Below are 17,278 nucleotides of genomic sequence, written 5' to 3'. Positions count from 1 at the left end.
TAATGGCCTATGTAGTTTATTCAACTTCTTTGCCATTTCCTAATTCCTCACAATGATTCTCCACCTTCATTTTCTAAGAGGCCTATGTTCACTCTTCCTATATTTAAAGGAGCTCTTGCTATCCATCTTGATATTATATACAAGTTTACCTTCAAACTTTATTGTCAAACTCTTATTTTTGGTCATTTTTGCCAGTTCTTAAAACTTTCCTAACACTCTGTCATGCAACGAGGCAAGATTAGTAGTATTTTTTCTCCTCAATTGGATTCTATCCTCAATTTTCATGGTTAACCACAGTTATCTCCATTCTAGAATTCTTCTTTCTCACTTGGATACCTTACAGCATGGAGACAGATCCTTGGGTTCAACTGGAACACGTCAACCATGTTCCCAAACTAAATTAGTCCCATCAGCCCACATTTGGCCCATATCCCTCCAAACCTTTCCTATTCATAGTTAAAAAAAAAATCACACAACACCAGGTTATAGTCCAACAGGTTTAATTGGAAGCACACTAGCTTTCGGAGCAACGCTCCTTCATCAGGTGATTGTCACCTGAAGGAGCGTCGCTCCGAAAGCTAGTGTGCTTCCAATTAAAACTGTTGGACTATAACCTGGTGTTGTGTGATTTTTAACTCTGTACACCCCAGTCCAACACCGGCACCTCCAAATCATTTCCTATTCATGTTCTTATCCAAATGTCTTTTAAATATTGTAACTGTACCTGCACCCACTTCCTCTAGCAGTTCATTCCACACACTAACCACTTTTTGTAAAAAATGTTCTCCCTCATGTCCTTTCTAAATCTATCTCCTCTCACCTTTAAAATATGTCCCACAGTTTTGAACTTCCCCACCTTAGGGAAAAGACTTTTGCTGTTCACCTTATCTACATCCCTTAGGATTTTTTAAGGTTACCCCTCAACCTCCTATACTCCAATGAAAATGTCTCAGCCTATTTTTATAACTCAATCCCTCCGTTCTCAGAAACATCTCAGATAAGTATTTTCTGAACCCTCTCCAGCTTAATAATATCCTTCCTGCAACACGGAAACCCGGAACTACACACAATACTCCAGAAGAGTAAACCCTGTACAACCTCAAGTCCAATGCTCAATGGTCTGAGCAATGGAAGTAAGCATGCAAAATGACTTCTTAACCACGCCTGTCTACCATATGTATAGAGAGAGAGAGAGAGAGAGAGAGAGAGATTCTGCACATGCAGAGTGTGGGGTGTGTGCCCGAGAGCTTGTGTATGTCAGAGGATCTGTGAGAGTCTGAGAATATCTAATCTGTAGTGTGGTGTGTGTGAGTGTACTGTAGTGGGGTCAGCTGTAGTGTGACATGAACCCAAGGTCCCAGTTGAGGCCATCCTCATGGGTACCGAACTTGGCTATCAGCCTCTATTCGGCCATTCTGCATTTTTGCATATTCTGCAGTCTGCCCTGAAAGATGGCCACCTGAAGATCCGAGGCCAAATGTCCCTGACTCATACTCTCTCTCTCTCTCTCTCTCTCTCTCTCTCACACATGCACGTACACACACATAAGTCTATGGGGTGAAAAAAAATTGTATTTGCAGATACATCCTATTTTGTTCAAAATCTGTAGGCAGTCAATTTTAAAAAAAAAATATAATCCATGTGGTATTTTATAAATTTAAGATTGGAATACATAGACTCTACCCTCACACCTTTAAAGCATTGTCTGAGCTGAGATGTCACCTGTTTTCTTCTACAAAACATTAAGTTATCTCAGGAATGTGAACTGAAAGTAGTTTGGGATTTACATATGAATGAATCAAAACCTGCGACCCATTCAAAAAGATGAAAGACTGAACAGCAATCTAGGTTGGTTCAACAGATCACATCAGTGTATGACATGACGACCTTTTGCTATAAATTGTGTCCTGTGATCTGACTCCACTAGCTACCTGACGAAGGAACATCGCTGTGCAAGTTTGTACTTCCAAATAGACTTGTTGGACTATAACCTGGTGTTGTCTGATTTTTAACTTCAGTTTCAAAGTACCTGGTGCAAGTTTGTGAAAGACATTTATTCATAACTGATAAACCAGTCTTAACTTTTGAATATTTATTTACACAATTCAAATTCTGAGGAAGAGGAATTTTGTTAATTACAAAGCTGACACAGTTAAGTATTACCAGTGTCATTCATGTTCCTGTGAAGCTGCTCACTGTGTTGGGTAATGATCAACATCAGAGAGAGTTCAATCTTGATGTTCATGCTCTTGTCCTGTTATTAACCACTTGATACTATCTGACTGCACTGTACCATAAATTAAAAAACCACAGACGAACACCACAGAGAAGACAAGCAGCCAGTCAATGCCCCTCACTGCAACACTGGGAAGTGGTCCACTTAGATCTTGTTCTATCACTTCAACAGTATCATTTGCTTCTATGCCTGCAAAACAGATCAGATTGTTTAAATCAGGTTACAATGAAAAAAGTATGTTAAGCAGATTACATTTGAACAAAATATAAAATACCTACTGATTTTATAAAACTTAATTGTTGCTGTTTTCTGCCCTATTTATTCCAAAAATATCTGCATGTTAACAAATTTAAAGAGGCAGTGTATTGATTTAAAAGGAAGTACTGTAGAGTGCTGAAGTACAAGAGGAGTCTTCAAACCATTAAATTCGTAATGGTAGTCCATGCCATGTGAACTAACTGGAGTAGAAAAAGTCATGTAGGGAAGATAAAGAGCAAACAAAAATCAGTTTTCTACTTGTACTCTCGTTAACAATATTTAACGGCCTGTTGAAGTTTTTGTTAGTTCAACAACTGAAAGAGGAAGAGGGAGGACAAAAAGGCAGATAGACACACATTATTAAAAGTGGGTGGGGGTGGCACATGTTTGCACGTGCGTGTGTAGCAGAATCAGCAAAGCACGAATCCTGTAAAATTGGTACAAACTTGGATCCAGGTGACATGAACATGATGTTAAATCAGCAAGTCAGGTAAGTCTTATTCCTTCTAACTTGTAGATAAAAAAAATTACCGGATGCTACCTTTTCAAGGAGACTAAACTTGAGCCAAACTTTTAAAATGCATTCATTGAGTGAAATAGCTCTAAGTTTTACAAACATTAGTGAATACTCAAATATAATTTACAATGGTGAAATTACTAACCAGTTTGATTAAAAATGAATGCTCTCAACGTTGAAAGTGTTCTATCTGTATGATTAAACCTGGCCATTGGCTTTACACCTTGGAACAGGAGGATGTTCGGAACAGCTACTGTACCAAACCTGGTGGAAAGACTTAAAAGTAACAGAAATAAATAATTAATCCAATGACTGGTTAGTATCAAGCAAATAGCAATTCATGTTTTTTTTAAACTCTACTTTCAAAAAGATCACATCTGCAAATTGTCCAATCCCAATGCTCCAATTTAGAAATATATTTTCATTAGTGATGAAAAAGAAGGCTAAATATAAGTATTCTATTTATAGATGAGATAAAAGGTTTTAAATGTCAATAATGGAGACAAATAAATAGAAATCGGGGCATATTCAGATAAGTAAATAGGCTCAATATTTTGTACATTACTTCGTAACATTTCATTTGGGTTATACTTGTTGGTGGTTGAGTGTTCTAGCTATAGCGGAACTTCAGAAGGCTATAAAAAGTTGGTGCTATATTGCTGTTTATAACAACACCCCAAGAAAACTCCACTTAAGCATATTTGCAAACATGTAGAGCTTTGTATCTCAAAAATACTTGTAATCCTCAGGAAGATGAGGACTATTAAAAGAAAATCAAAACTTTTAAAGAAAAGTATGCATGAGCACATAGGAGTCATGTTATGAATTGGTTATGAACCCCACACTGTTGCAACATTCCATGTGAGCCTAAAATTCCAAAGATCATCTGGATGCTTTCCATGGTGCATATTAAGAAATATGCAATTTATTTTTTAGTGTTATTCCTTTCCATATGCCCTAGCACCAGGCACAATCTCAAAATATTCTGGTATAAAAACAAGCAAATCTCAAGGGTTTATGAGGCAATCATATATAGTTCACAAGTAAATCTATTTTCTGTTGGCTGTCACAAATCAAATCCTGCATGCTAGGAAGTATGCATTCCACTGTTCAGTAACACACCAATAAATACGTTAACAATTGTACTGATGGAAGCTCAATAAGCGTTATTCAGTTGACAAAGCTCAGCAATGGAAGCCATGCTATGAGTTATATGGAAAAGCACAAAAGAATACATAGAAATTGAAGCAATTATGTAGACAAGTTTCAAAGTTAATAGATAAATTGTAAATTTGCAACTTTTACTTTAGGTCAAAGGTCATTTGAACTTCTTGCATATTTGTTGTACTCATCAGCTCATTCTCAATTAAAGGATAGCATCCAAACAGGATCACAAATTTCATCGAGTTTTCACGTGGCTAAACTAGCCAATTCTCAAATCTTTCGGCATCTGGGATGGATGTTCCTGGAGGTGGTGAACTCCAAAGGATTTTTTTGTGTTTATTTAACTTCTCCTTCTCTTCCACTGGTATGCCTGATCATTAAGATATTATGAGTCAAAGTATGACTCAACTTAGAACATAGAACATAACAGCACAGTACAGGCCCTTCGGTCCTCGATGTTGCGCCGACCTGTCATACCAATCTGAAGCCCATCTAACCTACACTATTCCATGTACATCCATATGCTTGTCCATTTAGATTGCTTTTTGTTGGAATGATAGGTAGTGCAGTTATGAGAGATCCCTTGGGATGAACATTCATAGCATGATAGAATTTGTTGGACAAGTTGTTGCCATTTTGAATTATTAAAAGACTGTCTTGGAAACATTTGCTCTGTCCCCTGAAATGCATACCATTTGAGAAGTGAGAAAAAGGACCTGGCAAGAGTAACACTTCACAGCCATCTGAACCATGTACAGCTCTGTAAAGTTGATTTTGCAGGTCTTTTGACAAATGTTTATGGAGCTGATTTCCAGAAAAACATTTGTGCTCATTCAACAATCCTCCCACTGAATGTAGAGGCATTGCTGGTGAAATTTCTGCATTGCTCTCATGTCACTGATACAGTCCAGGTCTTACTGCTGTAGAGGAGTTAAGCAGTTTCGGTGTTCCAATGTACAATGGCAAGATGAAATGCAGACTGAGTAACTATTCTATGCAACACCTCAATTCTGTTATAGGACTGACCCCAACCTACCAGTTGCTTGCCATTTCAATAAACCTCGTTGCTCTCATCCAAACTTTTCTGTCCTGGGCCTGAAATATTCCAACAAAGCACAACAAGCTTGAGGAACAACATCACACTTTCCACTTGGGCACTCTATAGGCTCGATGTCTCGGCATTGAATTCAAAAACTTCAGAAATTGACCACTTTATGTCTGCCCTCCATTTTCTCTACAGTCTCTTTCCCCATCCCACACTCCTGCTGTGTTGTGTTTGTGTCTTGTTTACTGTGCATTTAGTAGCAAAGACTCATTCTCTCCCTTTCACATATTAATTTACACTCTCTTTACATTTTTTCCTCTACTTAACAATCCTTTTGTCTTTTACATTGGGCCTCTATACTAACTGCTCTCTCGCTCTTCCTCTGCTTGTCAAAAATATTACAATAAAAAGAGCCATACCAGACTTGAAATGTTAACTATTTCTTTTTCTCCAGAGATTGTGCCAGACCTGAGTTTCTCCAGTGTTCTGTGCTCGTTTTAGATTTTCAGAATTCACACTACTTTGCCTTTATTTCTTAATTGCAGAATTAAAGAGCTAGAGAGATGACTTGCAGGTCTGGTATAACGTCCTAAAATATACTGCAGTCATCCATAAGCTGTAGATCATGTACATCTATGGTGGCCAGGAAGCAATTGAGAATTAAGAGTTTTCCAATTGGGCAATATTTGATACAGACACCACAGTGCACTTGATCATTAATAAGGTGAATAGCTATTGTTGGGTACGTTATAAATAGTAAGGGGATATCACAGCCCTGCTTGACTTGGGACTAGATTAACAGTGTCTACTTCACGTTACCCTTATGCATTTGTGTCGCACAATCAGCTTGATAAGACAATGGAAGACAACTTTATTCACTGTAGCTCAGTACCCATGATAGTAATCAATCAAATGAAATCAAAACAGTTCCAGACATATTAGGAAGCACTTTCAAGATTGTTATTAAGTTTCTTGGACATCCAAGTGTTTGGAGCACAATTAACAGACCCTCATAATTTAATAAGTCAAGTGCTTTGGTCAGATTAAATGAATACAATGAAGATTTCCTATTGTTGCTTAACATTTTATCACATTTGTCTGGTAAGAAAGACCATGTCAGAGATTTCTCCACAAAGGTTTAAAGCAACACCTTCTCTTGAAAATATGCTTAAGGAGAAAAGTACTTGATTTTTGAGTGATGGTCCCTTAAGAATTAGGAGTTCTCTGGAAGATGACTGCTTGTGTACATTCTAAATGTTGCAGTTTGGAATATTAAAGTTTTCCTTTTGTTGATTACAAAGATAGTGATTCCACATGCTGTGCTTTCCCAGCCAGTAAGAAGTGACAGACTATTTTCAGGCTTTCTAGCTTCCTCTCCATTTGGTCGGAATAGAAAAGCATCCTGAAGGAAGACTGCTCAGTCTCGGATGCTGCTGCCCAAAGAGACAGAACAGACACCTGTGCTGGGACAAATGACCTCCATGAATCAGTTGCTTGAAAGTGGATTTTTGACTAAGAACTCCCAGGTTCACAGCTCTATTCCCACAGGACTTGACAAGCGGATCCTGGTGGCTGCTTGGGTATGACTTTGTTTAACATGGGGACACAATATGAACTGATAATTGATTATTTCAATGACACAAGACTGCTGAACATTTCTTCCACCTTTGCAGCCTGTATTCAAGGAACATGTTGGACCACACATTTTTCAACATGTCTTCCAAGCCTGCCACAATGAATATCTCTACTAGGAACATTCAAGGACTTTGCTCAAAAGACTATCAGGGTACCCAAGCTTCTTCACCACATCCAGGAGATGTGGATATTGGACCCTTGGATTTATATTTTCTTCCTTGGCCACATCTCAACCCTGCCAAGGAGCCAAGAAACCTGTTCTTAAGGTCTTACCGATAGTGCATCCAACCCAGTAAGAAAGTGCAAGACACTGATTCTCGGATACAATTTCCCCTCCATCCTTTGGGAAGATGCTAGCACTCTACTTGATGCCTCACCTCAGACAATAGTCATTAAATTGCCTAATTGTTACAAAAAAAGTTTTTATTCATCCATTCCTTCCCATTCAATTACTGAAATAACAGAGTTGGAGGACTATTTTTCAAAATGTTTAGTCCCTTAGATAATTTCGGGATCTGTGCATAATTGTGAACTCTTATTGGCTTCTAGCTTGTCAGATAGCTTACATTTCAAATCCAAGACCATTTAAGCCATATTGTAATATTCTTTCAGTTAACAAGAGATATACGTTGCTCCAAGTACCTGCTGTGCTGTGATGCATCCAAAGCCAGAAACTGTAGTGATGGGAAAGCCCTCGGCAATGCATTGAAATGTGGACCAAGGTCTGCAGAGAACCGGCACCATGGTGTGTAGAAGAGAACTACAGAGCAATCAGTGCCATTGGCATTCAGGAAATCCATCAGGTCCTGTGAATACATGTTGTATTCTTAGCAGTATTACTTAATTCTGTTTAAAGTCCAAGAAAAAAACAGAGTAAAATCAAAGCATATTCCATTTAGCAACTATTATATCTTCACCTTGAGGGTCTGCACCAAAAAAGAAATGCATTAATTTTGTGTGACAATGAGCTAAGCAATAGAATTGCATGGCATATTTTTTAATTTACTGTGTAGTTGCAAGCAAAATCCTTCACTTATCCCATTATCCCCTAAATAGGACAAAATAAAATCAAAAACTGCAGCTTCTGGGAATCTGAATCAAAAACTAGAAATTGCTGGAGAAATGCAGGAGGCCTGGCAGCATCTGCAGAGACAAAGCAGAGTCAATGTTTTGGGTCCAGTGATCCTTCATCAGAATAGATGCTGTCTGACCTGCTGAGTTTCTCCAGCAATGTTTCTGCTCTTGCTAAACCATACTCTTTACCCATCTTTTTCTCTCATCTTTACATCTTTTAAAGTGGGAGAATGTAAACGTTTCAGTAATATTTTGGTAATGGCATATTGTTTTACCAAAAGGGTAAAATAAGTGTCTTGTCTCATCTAGAAACATCAACAGAAAGAAAAAGGTATGCTATACATTTATTTGCTGATTTCTCCACTCTTGATGAATGACATTATAGCCAATCTCAGTTATGCACTTGACTATGAAATCCATAGATGGTGCACACATTTCCCATCACTGCAAATCATAGCATAAACAGGTTTTGATTTTGTAAAATGGCTGAAGCAATTTAAGACTTTGCTGCAATCTTTTCCATCTTGAATTATATTAATTTCTCTATTTGCACGCAGTTCCACATGTAGCTCGAATAGTTGTTCTTAAAGCAAACAGATGGCAAAGAGTTTGCACTACTCTTCATGATAACAACACAGCAGAGCTCAGAAACTGTCCTTACACAACACCATTGATGCATATCTTTTAGCAACAGGTGACTAGAGTATGTTGGACCTTCCAGACTGAGGTGTTATATCAATCAATACTTTCACTAAGTTAACAGTTCTATTCATACTATAAAACTTCTTACACTTATAACAAAACAAGCTTTTTTATTCATAATTTGAACTACTAGTTACCAGCTAATTTTAAAGATTCCTGTCGGAAGTAAGTACTCTTTAAAAAGAAAAGCTGGATTTAATAACCGAAGCAAACTTAGGCTCAATATATATACTTTTCAAGATGCTGGTACAGCACCTGACAATTTTGTACAATGGCAAAGCCCAGTTACTTAAGTGCTTAAAACTCAAATACATTCATGAATTTCTCTTTTAAACTGATATCCGCTATTCAGATTACCCTAGTCCCCACAGAAAGCTTTTGAGCAGAAGATAGCCAGATAATTTGGTAGCATTGGTTGAAAGCATGTGTGTAATCTTCTAATCCTTTGGAGAAAACACTTGGCATTCAGTCTGCACCTGTCCCTGACTACATGGAGAGACCATAAACTTTAAGAGGCTATTACAAATGTCAAAACATGCACAGTGTTTGTTGCACATAAATATAACTCCCACCCAATACTCTATTGTTTTTTTACTTTCAAAAAAATACTTCCCACTTAAATTTCAGAAGCAATTCCATGCAAGTAACTATCAGTAATATTTTGTAGATTGATTCCTCATGATTAATTAATAGCACAGAGAAGTCTTTTACTGCTCAATGCACAGCTCCAGCTTCCACTAATTAACCAGTGGGAAGCAGTTCAAATATTCAAGCAAGAACTCGTATAAAAGCTGCAAATCTGGAGCATTTAAAGCTAGAGGGGTTGTCAGAATCGGAAACACAAATCTGGTCTTTTATTTCTATCAGCATTAAAACTTCAAAGTCACTGAGCCAATAAACCGAAGTATCTTTCAAGTCCTGTTTTACAATCAATCACATAACCGAGTAACTACAATTCCCAATCAGTTAGTCAATCACAAAGAATGGAATTTTGGATTATAATTTCTGAAATTACACAGAATCTTTATAAAGAAATTTCCAAAATCTATGAAATAAAACCAAAACAGTTTGCCTCCTATCTCACAAATGTGTTTGCGGCTTCTTTTGATGGATGGAAAAGCATATTCACCATGTGCTTAAATACGTACAAACTAACGTCTAGTATTGCCTCACTATATTACAACAACTAAAATTGTTTTTTTGCATATAATTTTGTCTGTGAATTCTTCTTCAATATCATTTCAATTATAAAGAAAAACAGTTCCAAGCTGTTGCAGAGTGGAACATATGCCTGTGACTTCTAATCTCATTTATACTGCAGTAAGCAGCTAACTAGGAGCCAGATGTTTACAAAGAGGCGGCAAGTTTTCCCTCTTGACTACCAGACGGGAGATATGTAAAGGAGGGAAATACCTCATCTGAATCACTGCATTCTACATTTTCTCCATTCACATCAGTGCAATGCTTACCTTTGACTTCAAAAACAGAGCCCTCATTTTTAATATTCTGAACAAAAGACAATATTGCTTCTTGATTGGAAGGAATTCCAGTTCCTAGAACAGCAGCATAGGTTTCCTCCAGGTGCTCCAGTTTCCTCCCACAGTCCAAAGATGTGCAGGTTAGGTGAATTGGCCATGCTAAATTGCCCATGCTAAATTGCCCTTAGGTGAAGGGATAAATGTAGGGGAATGGGTCTGGGTGGGTTGCTGTTCGGAGGGTCGGTGTGGTTTTGTTGGGCCAAAGGGCCTGTTTCCACACTTTAAGTAATCCAATCTAATCTAATCTGGAAAGAGAGAAATAGCAAGTGGATATAAAAGCATTTGACAGCATTGTAGAAAAAGGATTTTTGTCCTTGAATAATCAGGAATCAAGAGAATAAAAAAAAATGAAAACTTCAAACCCGACATATTGTTAGGCAAAAAAGTGATCATGTCAATGGTAATGCAAGGCCTTATTAAACAGCTACCAGCAAATTCTCCAAAACACACAAATTGTAAATTCAGCTTACTTGTGAGCTATTAAGAATTTGGACAACAAGGTTCTCTAATCCAGTTGTATTTCTTTCTTCACAGTTAACTTTCGGTGGTCTGGTTGTTTCAGTTGCATTTCCTTCTTCTGCTGCTCGATTCTCAACTTGCGCAGATTCAAGAATGCCAGTTTCTCTCTTTGTAAGCAGTTCTCCCTCTTGACTACCAGATGGGAGATATGTAAGGGAGGGAAATACCTCATCTGAATCACTGCATTCGACATTTTCTCCATTCACGTCAGTGCAATGCGTATCTTTGACTTCAAAAACAGAGCGCTCATTTTTAATATTCTGAACAAAAGACAATATTGCTTCTTGATTGGAAGGAATCCCAGTTCCTAGAACAGCATCAGCAATTTCTGCTGTTGGAAACTGTATTTTTCTATTAGTTTGCTCATCCCTTCCTTTGAGTTCAACATCACTGATCGTAATTTCCAATTCATTACTCTCTTCCCCAGGGACGTGTTTTGAAGAATCACCATTTCTTTGAAGTTCAGCTGCAAAATCAAAACAAAAATTTATTTAATTAAAATTGTTTGACTACATAAATTCAAGATGCCAAAACTTTAATAGTTCCAACTATGCATCAGTACAAAGAACAATACAGCACAGTAAAGGCCCTTTGGACCAAAAGCCTACACTGACACATGGTACCTTTCTAAACTAAAGACTTTTTGCCTTTACACAGTCTGAATCACATTATTCCCTGTCTGCTCATGTATCTGTTAAGGTGCCTCTTAAACGTTGCTATTGTATCTGCTTCTACCACATCCTCTGGCAGCATATTTCAAACTCTTATCATCGTCTATGTAATAAAAATTGACTTGCCTCTTATTTAAACTTGCCCCATTTTACCTTAAAACTATGTCTGATAGTAAATGACATTCCTACCATGATAAAAAAAATCCATTCCTCTCATAATTTTGTAAACTTCTATGTTCAAGTGAAAACAAACCAAGTTTATTCAAGCTCTCATAAAAAATACACTGCAAACCAGACAATATTCTGATAAACTTTTTCTATACAACTAAAACTTCAATACTTAACATCTGTGACTTCAGGAATAAGAACTCCCAAAACATGAAAATGTCAGTATTTGGCAAATAATTGAGCATTTTATTTGGTCGAGTTTTGCTGGAACTCAAACAAACAAACAAAGTCATTTCTCCATCATTGTAGGGTCCCCTACTTCACAAACTGGCATTTACATGGATCTTAGTTTTACAAATATGTAAAAGTTCAATAAGACCTGTCCAAAGATTTTAGCACAGCTGTGCTGCTTCAAGCCAAAAGACATTACAGTGCCCGTGTCACCATTTCTTTCCCCCAAGATACTTAATTTTGTACAAGCATCTACTTATTATTCAATATGCAAATATGACTACATAGAATAATTGAGTTTACTAGAACAAAAGGTTCACTCGCAATGTATTTCACAAACGTTCTTTATATTTATACCAAAATACATATAAAAGCAACTGTGAAAATATAGCTACTAGCAAGAGTCTGAGTCACTCTGCCCAGTGCTCAGACACCATATTGACAATGTAAAAAAAATGCTAGCAGCAGACTTCCCATCTTAGAAATGGAAATGCTATAATTCAGCAAATGGACAATCAAAGGTCCTTCCAAAATGTCGCAGTAGAACAAAAATCCAATGCAGAGCTGCAGGCCAGTGTTTACATGAAAGCCACACACACTGACCAGATACTCAACAACAGGAGCAATCATCCCAACACCCACAAATGGAGCTGCATCAGGACACTATGTGAGCCACAATATGCTGCAGCACCCAGGAACTACAAGAGGCCAGGGAAAAACACTTATACAATGTATACAGGAAGAACAGGTACCCAATAAGCGCAGTCCGCTGATTCATATACAACAGATCTAAACAAGAAGACACAACATGCCCAGAAACTCTAGCCACCCTGCCATACATTAAAGACACTTTGGAGATGATGATCAGACTACTCTGGCCCCTAGGCATCATGGTAGCCAACAAAACCACCACCACACTGAAACAGCTCCTGATGAATTTAAAAAAGGACCCTGTATCAACAACCAGCACAATAAACGTCATATACAAAATATCCTGCAAGGACTGCAACAAACATTACACTGGACAAACTAGCAGGAAACTAGCCACCAGGATACGTGAGCACCAGCTAGCCACCAAAAGACATAACCAACTATCACTAGTATTCATACACACAGATAAAGAGGGCCACCTGCTCGACCGGGACAATACAACTATCCTCGGAAAGGTTAAACAAAGACGCACGGAATTCCTACAGGCCTGGCATTCAAACCAGAACTCCATTAACAATCATATCGATTTGGACCCCATTTACCAACCTCTCAGAAAAAGAACCGGAAGTGATATCACCCAGCACAACAGACCAAGACAAATAAATAGCAAGCAGGACAGAACACCAACACTTCAGTGGTGGCTCACTGATGTTACCTAGCATGGTGACAAACATTTGAGAACAAATCTACCAATTCAACGAGCAAACGTACAAACTGGCCCTTCATTTTTAATTTTATCCATATAGAATAAAGTCCATTCATCATGTGTCAGCATGCAACTGGTAAAAAAGTATCTCTGGTCTTGAAAGGCATTTTATAAATGTACACATATTTTCATTTCCAGCTCTCCAATATCTTGAAATAAATGTTAACTCAAATGCTAGTAATGGTAAAGTTTGGAAATACCATTTACAATCAGTGTGATAGTAAAACCAAGAATGTTAGTAAAATCATCTAGCATGAAGCCATTGAAAGGAAAAATATATATGGTAGTTAATGGCTGTACTAATTATAAGATAGGACAGTTTTCATAGCTCCACTAAAAAATATAGAAGAATTTAAATTAAGATCAAATACCATTGGATTAACAGGAGGTTCATGCATCCGTAGTTCTACTCTGTTTCATGTCCTGTTATGTTCAAGGCATCATAACCGTTTTATCTGTTCAAACAGCCTACATTCCATTGAAAGAAAGATAAGAGCAGGAAAAAGTAGGCCATTCAATCCCTCAGGCAAAAGTGAGGACTGCAGATGCTGGAGATTAGAGTCCAGAGTGCAGTGCTGGAAAAGCACAGCAGGTCAGGCATCATCTAAGGAGAAGAGTCAACATTTTGGGCAAAAACCCTTCATCAAAAACGAGGCCTCCTGCTCGTCAGATGCTGCCTGATCTGCTGTGCTTTTCCAGCACCACACCCTCGACATTCAATCCCTCAGCCCACTCCTCCACTCATTATGATCATGGCTTATCATGAAGTTCAATATACTGGATTGATGGTGTTGTAAGAGCACAGCAGTTCAGGCAGCATCCAACGAGCAGCGAAAGCGACGTTTCGGGCAAAAGCCCTTCATCAGGAATAAAGGCAGTGAGCCTGAAGCATGGAGAGATAAGCTAGAGGAGGGTGGGGGTGGGGAGAAAGTAGCATATAGAGTACAATGGGTGAGTGGGGGAGAAGATGAAGGTGATAGGTCAAGGAGGAGAGGGTGGAGTGGAGAGGTGGAAAAGAAGATAGGCAGGTTGGACAAGTCAAGGAGACAGTTACTGAGCTGGAAGTTTGAAACTAGGATGAGGTGGGGGAGGGGGAAAATGAGGAAGCTGTTGAAGTCCACATCGATGCCCTGGGGTTGAAGTGTTCCGAGGCGGAAGATGAGGCGTTCTTCCTCCAGGCCGAAACGTCGATTTCGCTGCTCGTTGGATGCTGCCTGAACTGCTGTGCTCTTCCAGCACCACTAATCCAGTATTTGGTTTTCAGCATCTGCAGTCATTGAACTTCATGGTAAAAACAATATGCTAACCCTATCAACTCCCACCTCCATATTGCTTGATCTCTTTATCTCCTTCTTAAAGCCACAATGTTTTGGCCTTAACCACTTTCTGGGATAGTGAATTCCATAGGCAAAGTTAGATCTTTAATGGTGCATTGTGTGTATAAACCAACAGCAGCTAAGATTCACTAATGGTATGATCTAGACTGCAACTTCAAACAGCAAAGTACCTTTAACATCCTCAGGGTTTATTTACAGCCAATAAGCTACATCTGAAATGTAGTCATTGCTATTTATATGGTGCATTTCAAGAACCATTTTAAAAAAAATTAGTGCATGCTGAATGAACTTTATTTTACATCTGAAAATATGGCAGGAGAATTGTGCATATTGGGTCTTATAAACAGCTACAGGCTAATGCCTTGCCTCATGGGTTTCTGGGCATCAGCTGTAAGAAAGCATTACTGGCCAGGCCAAGCAGGAAGAACTAACCTGCTATTCTTCAAATAACGTGCAATATTTTACACATATCCAACACAAGATAGTATTTAACATCTCATCCAAAAGGCAACACCTTTAGTAACTTCCTGTATACAGCATGGCACGACATTGCTCATGTCTCTGAAGAAAACCCACAGTCTGGTGACCGCTCAAGAATACAGGGTAGGGCATTTAGGACTAAGATGAGGAGAAATTTATTCATGTAGTGGTCAGCCTCTTGAATTCTGTGACAGAAAGTAGTCGAGGCAAAATCATTGAGCGTTTTCAAGAAGCAGTAAAGATACAAATCTCTGGGCTAAAGGATCAAAGAGAATAAGGTAAAGGCAGGAGGGAACAGGGTATGATCGTAGTGAATGGCGGAAAGGCTCTGATTTACTATTTCTCTGACAGATGAGTGCCACCACTGACCATCATCGTTTAGAGGACCTCAATGGTGCTGTATAAAATGCTCTCTCTACAAGGCTCTGGGATGCAGACGATGCCCTGTCGGTGCCACCCAACGACGCAGGGGGACTGATGACCCAGGTCACTCACCGTCCGCGCTCACCCTCGTGGTAACCAACGAGACGACGAATAAAACCGCGCTCGCCCTAAAGCCGCCCATTCTGTGTTGCCAGCGAACATAAGACGATACTACGTGACCGAGCTGGAGGCCGCCATTCCAACGTTAACCTACATCAACTGCACCATCCGCGACAGCTCAGCGGTGCGGCAGACTAACCTGCTGCGCGCTACCTGTGAGAGACAGTAAGATTAACCAACTAGCGGCGGCGCCTCACCAACGATCCCGACGTTTCATCCAATAGACACTAAGATGTTGTGATCACGTGTCAAAGGCGGGTTTTGTTTTTAAAAAAACTGAAGGTTGTGTGAATTGCAGCCGGTTACTAGGAAACGCCGTGAAAAGGGAAGGGATCTCCGACCGGATACAGGCCAGTCGTGAATCCAATGCAACAGAACCTGCCTTTGCAAAGCACAGCCAGCACAATTAGCCCATGCACCAAATTATTTCTTTCACATTGTATTTGGATAATGATTGTCGGCACGTCCTGGTGTCCAGAAATTTGCAATCTCTGATTTTCCCAACTGAAAATCACAAGGCAGGCCGTATCCTCAGTTGGTGCCCTGTCTAATGTTTAGCTCACCACCACCGTTTCCAAAACATATTATTAGCTAGGTCATTTGTTTGCTGTGAGTTAAAACATTAAACAGAAAACAAAAGCACTGCGGATGCTGTAAATCAGAAACAGAAACAAATTGTTGGAAAAGTTCAGCAGGTCTGGCAGCATCTGTGGAGAGAAGTAAGAATTAACGTTTGGGGGTCCTGTGACCCTTCCTCAACACAAAACGCTAACTGATTTCTCTCCATAGATACTGCCAGGCCTGCTGAGCTTTTCCAGCAGTTTCTGTTTTTGTACCTGTTTGCTGTTGTTGCACTGTATTAAGCTTAATTTTGTTTTCACAGTGGGTCACAGTCTAAAGATAAGGGGTTGCTGATGCAGAACTGGGATGTGGAGGGAGTTTTTTTTCATTGGGTCAGGTCGGTGCTTAGAATTATCTTCTCTGGAGAACCGGAGTCATTGAATACCTTCAAGAGATAGAGATTCTTGACTAACAAGGGAGCCAATGGTTATCCAGGAAAGAGACCCAGGAATAAAAACCTGTAAATCTTGAAAATGACATATATTGATCTTACTTGTATAACTCAGAACAGTACTATACGGTGACCACTCGGTCATTTACTAGAATTACTTTTTAAAAATTAATTGTCCCCTCTGGGGATCATGGGGTTGGGGCCATACTCGCATTGAATGTACATGCAGGCTAGACGGGCTGGTCTTAATTTACAAGTTCACATAACTACATTTGAAACATGATTAACACTCGGCAAAGCGAGATGACAGGATAAAATGAACTGCGAGGAGAAAGTGAGGAGTGCAGATGCTAGTGATCAGAGTCAAGAGTGTGGTGCTGGAAAAGCACAGCAGGTCAGGCAGCATCCGAGGAGCAGGAGAATCGACGTTTTGGGAATAAGCCCTTCATCAGGAATGAGTCTTGTGGGCTGGGGCTGAGAGATAAATGGGTAGAGGGTGGTGGTGGTGGTGGGCTGGGTGGAGGGTAAATGAGAGAGGAGGATGGAACAGATAGATGGGAAAGACTATGCACAGATCAATAGGTCGGTTTCGAGTTGGAGACTTGGAACTGGGATAAGGTGGGGGGAGGGGAAAGGAGGAAACTGTTGAAATCCACATTAACCCCATGTGGTTGCAGGGTCCCAAGGCAGAAGATGAGGTGCTTTTTCTCCAGGCGTTTGGTAACATTGAT

General features: G+C 39.3%; 1 protein-coding gene across 1 annotated transcript; it reads right to left on the bottom strand.

The window, feature by feature from the left end:
- Window positions 1-2,077: 2,077 nt before the first annotated feature.
- On the bottom strand, window positions 2,078-15,689 carry txndc15 (thioredoxin domain containing 15). The gene is made up of 5 exons (XM_072590680.1): window positions 15,488-15,689; window positions 10,640-11,154; window positions 7,498-7,661; window positions 3,157-3,287; window positions 2,078-2,425 (listed from the first exon to the last, which is right to left on the bottom strand). The coding sequence occupies exons 1-5, from the start codon at window positions 15,555-15,557 to the stop codon at window positions 2,229-2,231; spliced, it is 1,077 nt and encodes a 358-aa protein (XP_072446781.1). The 5' UTR covers window positions 15,558-15,689; the 3' UTR covers window positions 2,078-2,228.
- Between the last annotated feature and the right edge of the window lie 1,589 nt (window positions 15,690-17,278).

This window comes from Chiloscyllium punctatum, chromosome 20 (assembly GCF_047496795.1).
Source record: "Chiloscyllium punctatum isolate Juve2018m chromosome 20, sChiPun1.3, whole genome shotgun sequence".
NCBI lineage: Eukaryota > Metazoa > Chordata > Chondrichthyes > Orectolobiformes > Hemiscylliidae > Chiloscyllium > Chiloscyllium punctatum.
The sequence above is the reverse complement of the archived record's forward strand: the minus strand, read 5'-3'. Positions and strand labels throughout refer to the sequence as shown.

Bases quoted from the DNA above. Each gene is read 5' to 3' on its own strand.
- txndc15 (XM_072590680.1), bottom strand. From the start codon at position 15,557: ATGGGCGGCTTTAGGGCGAGCGCGGTTTTATTCGTCGTCTCGTTGGTT. The intron at 7,662-10,639 runs GTAAGCTGAATT...ATGTATTCACAG, and splicing joins AAATTCTTAATAGCTCACAA to GACCTGATGGATTTCCTGAA. The intron at 3,288-7,497 runs GTACTTGGAGCA...GTTACTTTTAAG, and splicing joins GATGCATCACAGCACAGCAG to TCTTTCCACCAGGTTTGGTA.